The 9,595-nt window shown below is 32.1% G+C and overlaps 2 protein-coding genes across 6 annotated transcripts; both read right to left on the bottom strand.

Moving 5' to 3' along the window:
- Positions 1-937: 937 nt before the first annotated feature.
- On the bottom strand, positions 938-4,444 carry LOC104702829 (serine carboxypeptidase-like 9). Of its 2 annotated transcripts, XM_010418751.3 has the most exons (14): positions 4,172-4,444; positions 3,951-4,096; positions 3,792-3,868; positions 3,583-3,702; positions 3,252-3,354; positions 3,096-3,133; positions 2,912-3,013; positions 2,704-2,790; positions 2,450-2,536; positions 2,110-2,181; positions 1,900-2,021; positions 1,348-1,461; positions 1,213-1,258; positions 938-1,120 (listed from the first exon to the last, which is right to left on the bottom strand). In XM_010418751.3, the coding sequence occupies exons 1-14, from the start codon at positions 4,294-4,296 to the stop codon at positions 1,040-1,042; spliced, it is 1,320 nt and encodes a 439-aa protein (XP_010417053.1). In that variant the 5' UTR covers positions 4,297-4,444; the 3' UTR covers positions 938-1,039. The 2 variants fall into 2 exon arrangements, with proteins under 2 accessions (XP_010417053.1, XP_087313411.1); XM_087457285.1 differs by lacking the exon at positions 3,792-3,868 and having other exon boundaries at positions 4,172-4,401.
- Positions 4,445-5,267: 823 nt separating this feature from the next.
- Positions 5,268-9,595, bottom strand: LOC104702830 (serine carboxypeptidase-like 11). Of its 4 annotated transcripts, none has more exons than XM_087457283.1 (14): positions 9,238-9,595; positions 8,995-9,140; positions 8,843-8,919; positions 8,643-8,765; positions 7,738-7,840; positions 7,617-7,654; positions 7,379-7,480; positions 7,152-7,238; positions 6,989-7,057; positions 6,809-6,880; positions 6,606-6,730; positions 5,972-6,085; positions 5,823-5,868; positions 5,268-5,730 (listed from the first exon to the last, which is right to left on the bottom strand). In XM_087457283.1, the coding sequence occupies exons 1-14, from the start codon at positions 9,357-9,359 to the stop codon at positions 5,650-5,652; spliced, it is 1,305 nt and encodes a 434-aa protein (XP_087313409.1). In that variant the 5' UTR covers positions 9,360-9,595; the 3' UTR covers positions 5,268-5,649. The 4 variants fall into 4 exon arrangements, with proteins under 4 accessions (XP_087313409.1, XP_087313408.1, XP_087313407.1 ...); XM_087457282.1 differs by having other exon boundaries at positions 5,268-5,726; positions 5,819-5,868; positions 9,238-9,482; XM_087457281.1 differs by having other exon boundaries at positions 8,843-9,140; positions 9,238-9,429.

Below are 9,595 nucleotides of genomic sequence, written 5' to 3'. Positions count from 1 at the left end.
TGCGACATCAAGGCGGAAGCTTGGCCAATCCGGAATTACACCATGAGGTGAAGATATGTTAATATGTGCTCTAATCTCTTATCTATAGGTGATTATCATTCTGGTTATTGTGTTCGGAGAAGCCTCTGTTTTTGCTGGTTTTGCTTCGCGACTCTTGGTCGGGTCAGTCGGACGATTTGTCCGTTATTGATTAGGACTGGAACAATGAAAGTTGGAGAAATCAAGTTTTCCTGATGATGCGCCTCTGGGTGCTGATGCTATTGGGCAAGTTCTTCACGCCGATCATGCGGTTCTACTAGCTTGAAATTGCTTTGTTCTTCAGTATAGGATTTGGTTTTCTTTGAATTAGTAGTTGTTTTCGTGTCATAGGGTCAATTTAGATGGTTTAAGAGATGATTTCACATCGAGTAGTGGTGTGTGATCTATCTCATTGTGGTTAAAAAAATGCAATGGTTATCGGTTAGGTAACGTTGGATCCGCCTAGTGTTCCAGGGTTGTACTTGATCAACCATTGCATTTGGTCCAAGTCTATAGAGATAAAATGTAATGTGCCTTTGATTTGGTTTGTACGATTTGGCTAATGAAAATTGATGTTGAGCCAAAAAAAAAAACTAAAAAATCACTGCTATATACAGTGAAGGGTTATGTAGCGGTGACTTTTGAGTTATATTATTGACTTGCATTTTTCTGAATTGAAGGGTAAATTATTTGAATTTATCATTAAAAGAAAAATATTGTTTTTAAAAGAAAAAAAAATTGGTAGTTATTAAAGAAGAGGATAAAAATATATGTTTTATTAAAAATTTTGTATTATAATAGTATGTTTGTAAACAGAGTATTCGTTTTGTTTCTGTTTGATTCACTTAGGTGTTGTTCGATTGCACTAGTTGTAAAAGTTTTATGGCCCATGTTAAATTTATAATTTTTGTATTGTAAGTTTGTTTCTTAAATAACTGATATTTAATTAAGCAATAATACTGTCTACAAACATTTCATGTAGGTTATACATTTTCCCTAGTTAAAAGGGCATGAGGCTCTATTACAAAAGTTGGCCACTGAGCCACATTTTGAACACGACAGAGGTCTCTTCTGGTAGATACTCTGGCGTGTGTCCACATCCCTATAGTCAAAACGTTCAAAACAATCAGAAAACAATTTTTAATGTAAACAATGGAAATAAAAATATTGAGTTGATGAAACTAGTAAACTTGCTTTGACAGTAGCAAATGTCATCTTGTTGGAATAAGTTCTCGCGTATCTGTCAAAAGAATGATTTTACGTGAGTGTAATAAGTTTGTGATACGATAAGAATATGGATGAACAAGAGAAACGTAAAACAATACATACCCAGCGATTTGATTGTTTATCATCCAAGGCTTCCAGTCGTGAGTGATCGAATAATTGAGAGAATTTATCCAGGCTTGAGTTCCAATGGAAGGCAACGCCATATCATGATCACCACTGTTCACCAGAAACAATTTTGAAAATGTGCATCATATCAAATATATATCTTGTATTAAAAATAATTTCAATATTTTGCAAAAGCAAGTAATCAAAGATTCATTCTGATAAGCTTATTTATTTTACAAGTTTTTTTTGCCTTAACATTTATGACTAGCTATATGCATTGAATTTTTAGAAAATAGAACATAAATAAAACTATATTAATATTCTCATCAGTTAATCAAATTGTTTTAATAAACTCATTAGGTTTTTCAAGTGTTTGTGTTTTCACTTATAAGTTAAATACACTATACACTAATAGATACAAACTTTACCTAGTTAAATAATCTTAAAGTTTAAGAATACTCTATGACTGGGTTTAAGCTGATCCGTCGGTTCAACCTCTCATTCGCAGAGTTTAGCTGAGTTTTAATGGTTCATCGATTTAACTATTACCTGAAGATAAGAGACCGGTAGCCGTTAAGGCTGTTTTTCATATGGTATGGTATACTATTGCTTTTAATGTCTTGATCGTATGGTATTCTACGATTAAATCGCACCCATTCTCTTTTGCTCCCCTATATTCATAGATTGTCCCAAAAATTTATAAAGATACTTGATAATATGGCAATTGAATAATGATCTTCAATTAAGGCTTGCAAATACCTTTTTGATATGAAGAGCTTTGCGAACGCTCTCTGTGTTGGCCCATCGTTCTTCGAGATGATACTTGTAATACTGTAAATGTTTATTTGAAATAATTACGTACTGAAGAAAATCTCCACCCATACTATACATATGTGGTTCGTTTATTTTAATTAGATTCGAAGTTAGGACTTTGGTCATAGAGTAGTTACAAAATTTGTTAGAGTAAGTAATATAATTTTATCATACTTGTTGCGTAAACTATCTTCGCTTTTTTTGTTTCCTATTAGTTTGTGATCGATTAACGAAAACATTTGATAGAATAAAAGCGAAAACAGATAAAATCAATATTATTACTTACATAGCAATCAGGAGATATATTTTGTGTATCTGCTGGGTCCTCGCAATCTGGTATCAATGGATTATATATATTTAGGTCGTCAATGCACTGTAAATACCAAAAAAAAAACTGAATTAGTCATGAGAAGCCGCGTGGATCTTCCGCTTATAAATAGGAATCAATCGTCTTCATTTTTTTTTTCTCTTCTCATGTTTAGTGAATTATTTCGTTTGCATTCATGCCCAATTTTGCCGCCGCGGTAACAGAGTGTATACCAAATGGAATTCTTCAACAAGCTCCAAACATTTTGTGTTACTTGGATCCACATTGAAATAATTTCCTTTGCAAAATCTCTTCATTGACTGTAAAATAATGTTTTGAACGTTTGTTATATTTTTAGGCTTTGAAATTTAGTAAAGTTAAAAACAGAAATATTAAAAAGACAAAATAACAAATTAAGCATGCATGGTATATAATTCATACCGTGTAGAGTTCATCAGAGATAAGTGACATTCCATGAGCAAATGGAATACGAGAGTTTTGTTCAATGTCATAATGTGTCATTGGGTTTCCGAGCACATAACCCTGTTTTTGGAAAGAAAATTGAAAGTGTTGGAGAATATTATGTACAACATAATATAAGAAGCAGTTATTAAATATCATTTACCTGTATATTTATAGGAGGGTTGCAACATATATAATTTCCTGTATTACAGTAACTACATTGTTAAAACATGCATGAGAGAGAGAAAACATTTTGATTACTTGAACGAGGGGCCAGAGTATGGTAAAAGTGTATATGTTGATATGATTAAAAACATACCTTCTGAGATTTTGTCAACGAGGGCCGGAACAATCATACCGGCATAAGAACTTCCAGTAGCATAAAATGGATTGGACAAATATTGTGGATGCTTGCTTAGCCACTGTAATAATATATTGATGCGCTAAACCAATCACCTCAAGCTCGATTGAAATATAAAATAAGAATGTGTAAAGCTTAAAATCACTTAGAAAATAATCTCGGTTAAGTCTACATCTCACTGGAATCGGTATCTCGGACAAGAGCTTAAATTAATAACGAAAAATGTTATTATAAAAAAAAAATCTGGTTTGATTGAAAAAAAAAAAAAAAAAAATCTTTTTCTTATAACCTTTTGAAGAAACTCATATATGATGTTAACTTCATTTGCGTCAGTAGTTTTATTAAGTGGAGTTCTTGAATATGAGAAGCCAGCTCCAACAGGCTGATCCAAGAATATTATGCTCGCCATCTAAAAAAATGATCCCAAATTTAATAAAATAATTAATAATAGATCCTTGGGTTTGTACGTGATCGACATATGAGCATACTTCTAGCTACCTTTGTCCATGAATATGTAGTTGATACCAAAGAAGGGACAGTTCCATTATAAACCTCGGACTTCAAATTCAAAGGGCCTATATTTTTCCCCCCACTTTCAGCAAATCTTTAAAAATAATCCTTAGAGCAATACGAAAAAAATAAACCGTAGAGATTTACCAATCTCCATAAGAAGGCCATTGAGAGAAGAACTTCCAGGTCCTCCCTCTAACCATAGAAGAAGAGGGTCTTCTTCTGGATTATTCTCAGACTTGATGAAATAGTAAAACAGTTGCTCTTCCTCTTTCTTACCAATACCAATGTACCTTCATTCAGAAGAATGATTAATTACTAACTCCAAACTCAAAACACATTGTTACACAAGAGAGATTTTAACAAACCCGGTTTCAAGTTCGAAAGGAAGAGGGCCTTCAAAACCGGGAAGAAACTTGACGAGAGAGCCAGATTCAGCATGATAACTCATGACAAATAGAAGCAGAAGCAGAAATTTTGGTGTTAAATTCATTTTCTTTTAGTTTCTAAAGACTGTGTTCTCCAAGGAAACAAGCATCTTTATTATAATAACCAATAACAGAGGTTTTGTGAAATGCGAGGTCACTTGTCACTCCACGTTGGTAGTCATAATTTTTAGGACCATATATCTCCAATTCGATTTTTCAGTCAGTATCTACTGATTTTATTGATAAGGTACGTACGTCGCTTTCGTGACCTTTCATTTATTTTTAATTGATCTTTTACATGTTGTGTCTCTTTTTTTTTGGTATCAATGTACAAATTTATACAATTTCGCAAATTTTTGACAAAAAGTTCATAAAAAACAAAAAGAAGAAAACACAAAAATTACATAAACCACCAAAAATTACAACACAACATAAACAGAAAACAGGGAGAAATCACAAGTGAAACCCATAAGCAGAGATCCGACAAGAAACACCAATTCCAAACTGTAAAGTTTGGACATTTTGCATGGTTACTTCAACTCGAAAGAGAGCTCGAAAGCGCTGGAATCCTCATCGTTGCTGCCACGAGCAACCTAAACTAAGGCCAGCTTTGAAAACCTAAAGAAAAAACGCTTACAGCTTCTCTGAAGACTAGCACAAATATGAAACGGTTATAAGACAAATACATGTTGTGTCTTATTATTACAATATTACTTTTTTCATTTAATCATTGATGCCTTAAAGGATGAAGATAAACATGTTGGTGTCTTATTCTGCACCAAGGAAATTGATATAACTTTTTGTAGATACTCATTTTAAAAAATATCTTTTTTTGCCATTTATATTTTTGTCTTCTTATATACAATTACAATATGTTAAATTGACTTGGGGCATTTAAAAAAAAATATATGTTGTCCATTTTTAATAATACATTATTCTATGTACAAAAATAACAAAATTCTAAACCCTAAAAAGTATTTCTAACAATTGATATACCTGTATACTAATTATATGATCAATTGTTTTACCTGTATACTAAAAGAAACAAAAAAAAATAAATTAAAACTAAAATGTGTATCCGGGTGCGTACGTACCCCAGATTTTCCTCTGGTTAATGTACGAGGAACAGCATAACATAGAACAATAATCTATCTAAACATAAGAAATAATCCAAAAAATGTAACATTAACAACAAACAAAAGCATTATGCGTTTTTATTTTTTTTTAAATGGAACTTTTAGGTCTGTCGCATCTAGTCTCCTTATACCCAAGACGAGCCTGTAAGTACCTCCTTTATTGGTTATTAACTTGCGATCTCCCTCCAAAGCATGTCGAACTATTGGGAGATAATTGTAATGTATGCAAACATTTCATGTTACATACTTTTTTATTGTATACTTAAAGACCATGACCCTCGATCACAAAGGTTGGCCATTAATCCACCGTTGAAACATGATAAAAGACTCATTTGGTTTATTCTCTACTGTGTGCCCACCTCCCTATAATAAAAAAAGTCTCAAAACAATTAGAAAATATTGTTGATTTAATGAAATGAGTAATTAAAATATTAAAATGAAACAAGAAGACTTGCTTTGACAGTAGCAAATGTCATCTTATTGGAATAAGTTCTCGTGTATCTGTCATGGAAAAAGACATGAATGGATGATTTTTACGGAAAGCTGCGAAATGATGGGAAAATGAATGAACTAGAAAAAGCTAAAAGACAACATATATATATACCCAGCGATTTGATCTTTTATCATCCAAGGTCTCCATTCATGAATGATGGAGTAATTTAGAGATTTTATCCATGCCTGAGTTGCAAGGAAAGGAACCACCAAATCATGATCACCACTGTTCAACCATAAACCGCACAAAAATTATAATCCCAAAAATTTGGTTGGTAGGAGTGGACATTTGAGAGAAACTATGGACACAAAAATTGGTTTCAATTTGATTTTGTCTTCGATCTTGATTTGAGAGAAACTAAAACCAAATAAATTCTATTTGTAATCTGGTTTGCTTCGTCTCAGCTGGATGCAATTCGGTTTAGTTTTGGTTTGGTTGGTTTTAGAAAAATACTTCAGAAATATAAAAAAATAATAATAATAAAAACAAAAAAAACACTCTTGTTGATTCGGTTTAGTTTTCTTCATTTTACTGACCAGTTTTACTTTTCCTTTTATTTGGGTTTAAAACTAAAATAATTAAAACTTTTGGTTTAGTTCAATTCACTAAACAATTTTTTTTTCCTTTTATTTGGGTTTAAAGTAAAATATTGTCAAAATTGTTTGGTTTAAGTCATATTTTGGTTTAGTTCTCTGATTGTGAAATTTTGGATCAGGTTCTTTAGAATTAAGTATCTAAGTCTTACTTGTAGATGAGAGATCGGTAGCCACTAATACTGTTATTCATATGGTATGGTACGCTGCTCTTGATGTCTTTGTCGTATGGGTTACTCCGATTACATCGCACCCATTCTCCTATTCCTATACTCCCCTTTAATCATATATCGTCAATAGTTTAGATTTTTTCTCTTTATACTATCACCACACTTTATCAATGATCTTTACATACCTTTTTAATATGAAGAGCATCGCGAACACTCTCATCGTTGGCCCAAAAGCTAAGGAGATAATATGGATATAGCTGCAAAAACAACCGTAAGAATATGTTTCTTCGAATTTGAAGTAATATATAAATGACAGTTATGCAACTCTTTTACTGTTTTATATGAACAAATGATGTATTACTTACAAAGCAATCAGAAGATGTCATGTTGCAATCTGGTAATAATATATTAAATTCATTCAGTTTGTCGGTACACTGTAAATTAAAAAAAAAAAAAAAATCTGAATTAGATAATTAATCACTATCTGATAAGTTACTGAACATCGACCAAATTTGCAAGTGTGTGTACCTTATGGTATTCCTCAACAAGTTTCAAACATTTTGTGTTACTTGGATCCGCTTTGAAATAATTTCCTTTGCAGGCGCTCCTAATTGACTGTTTAAAAAACAATGTTTAGAACATTAGTTGTTGTATATCATTTAGAGTTTTTGAAAAATTGGCGAGGTTAACTTGACTCTTCGATACAAAACTCTCTAATTAATGAAAAATTTTAAGTAATTAAGCATGCCATATACCTCGTATAGTTCATCTGATATTAGTCCCATTCCATGAGAAAATGGAACGCGATACTTTTCGTCTTCTTCAAAATGTGTTATCGGGTTCCCGAGCACATATCCCTGTTTTTGGTAAGAATATATATAACTACCAGTCTCTCTTTTTTTTTGCCAACACATATCAGTTTATCATATTATTTGATCAGAACTTTAAAAATTTAACGTTAATATTCTGAGGAAAGTACAAATTATCAATTACCTGTAGATTTATAGGAGGTTCGCAACATATATAATTTCCTGCATTGCATCATAGTGTCTATGTTATTTCAAAGGTAGAGACTCTCGGTTGAACGATATTCAAAGAAAGTATGCGAGGATACCTTTTGAGATTTCTTGAACGAGGGCCGGAACAGTCATACCAGAGTAAGAATCTCCGGCAGCATAAAAAGGGTTTGAAGAAAACTGTGGATGTTTGTTTAGCCACTGAGAAAAAAAAAAAGAAAAAGGCTCTTAAGTTTTGTCACTTTGTGTTTAAATAAGTTTTGAAAGTAAATAAAAATTCAAGCTATGCCAAATTTGACTTATTTGTATAGTAGATAAAGCGGAAAGTTTTAGTGAGTTCAACTAATTGCTATTTTTAAACTTGGGATATTACATTCTCCATTTTAGTTTAAGTATAGTTATATAAAGGGTATTATGCAAAAACACCTTCCAAGTCACCGTTATTTTTTTGCAACTTTATCTTCTACCTTCAAAAAATGCAAATTATTCATGCAAAGTATAAAATAACTCGCAATATACATGTCGTTATCACTGTCAAAATTTGTAAAATGTTGATAGATAATATATTTTGAAACCCCGACTATAAGGAGTCAAAATCTACATTTGTAATTTTGAAAATCTAATCTATTTGACCATAGAAACGTTTAGAAAATACGTTTAAAAGTAATATTTAATTATTTTTTACTTCATCAGATTAATCTACAATTTTGGAAAATAAAGTGCAAAATTGTAAACAAATGATGATTTAGAGGGGTTTTTGCACAAAACTTTTTCTTAAACTAATTTTGTTCCACAGAAAATAACATTTCAGGTTTTCAATATAAATATTTTAATATATATACTGTATATATATATATATATTGCAAAAACCCCTCTAAAATCATCATTTGTTGACCACTTGTGTAAAAAAATCCAAACTACATTTAGTATCGAAGGAAGGGCTTATTGTGTTAGTGCAAAAAAGACAAATGCTCGAGATAATAAATTAAGTTTGTCCTTTTACCTTTTGAAGAAACTCACGGATCCTCCTAACTTCGCCTGTGTCGCTAGGCTTATCAATTAGTGGGGTTCTCGAGTAGGAGAAGCCAGTTCTAACAGGCTGATCCAAAAATATTATGTTCGCCATCTGAAGAAAATGATCAAAAAAATTGATTCATCATTGGGTTTTTGATTAACATATATATGAACACACCTTCTTTCTACCTTTGTCCACGAGTATGTAGTAGAGACCAAAGAAGGAACACTTCCATTGTAAACCTCGGACTTGAAAGCCAGAGGTCCTAAGAAAGAAAAGAAAACCACAGGTCCTGATATATCCTTAGATCGAGCAAGAAGCAAAAAAATATAGATTTTACCATTCTCGAAAAAGAGGCCAGTGTTAGAAGAACATCCAGGTCCTCCATTTAACCAGAGAAGCAGAGGGTCTTCTTCTGGATTGTTCTCCGACTTGATAAAGTAGTAGAACAATTGCATTTCTTCTTTCTCACCAATACCAATGTACCTTCATTCAGAAGAATGACTAATTACAAACTCCAAACTCACAAACAAAATTGCATTACTTAGAAGAAAATAAATAAATGAAGAGGCATTTAACAAACCCGGTTTCGAGTTCGAAAGGAAGAGGGCCTTCAAAACCTGGAAGAAACTTGACGATAGAGCCAGAATCAACATGATTCAAGGTAAACAGAAGGAAAAGCAGCAATTTTAGTGTTAATTTCATTCTCTCTCAGTTTCCAAAGATTAGAACAATGATCTTTACCATCTTAAAGCGTTTCACAAAATATATATATATTTTAAATGCCAATAATAGAGGGTTTGGTGATGCTTTATAAAATGTGGGGTCGCTAGATCCACGTTGCAGACTGAAGAGTCATATGTAGGACAGTATATTTTCTGTAGATATTATTAATTTTCGAACCCTTTATTTTACTCTCGGTCTAACAAAAAAATTGATTC

This window comes from Camelina sativa, chromosome 7 (genome assembly GCF_030686135.1).
Source record: "Camelina sativa cultivar CO46 ecotype springtype chromosome 7, ASM3068613v1".
Classification (NCBI taxonomy): Eukaryota; Viridiplantae; Streptophyta; class Magnoliopsida; order Brassicales; family Brassicaceae; genus Camelina; species Camelina sativa.
Note: the sequence above shows the minus strand (reverse complement) of the source record. Positions and strands in the feature narration are given on the sequence as shown.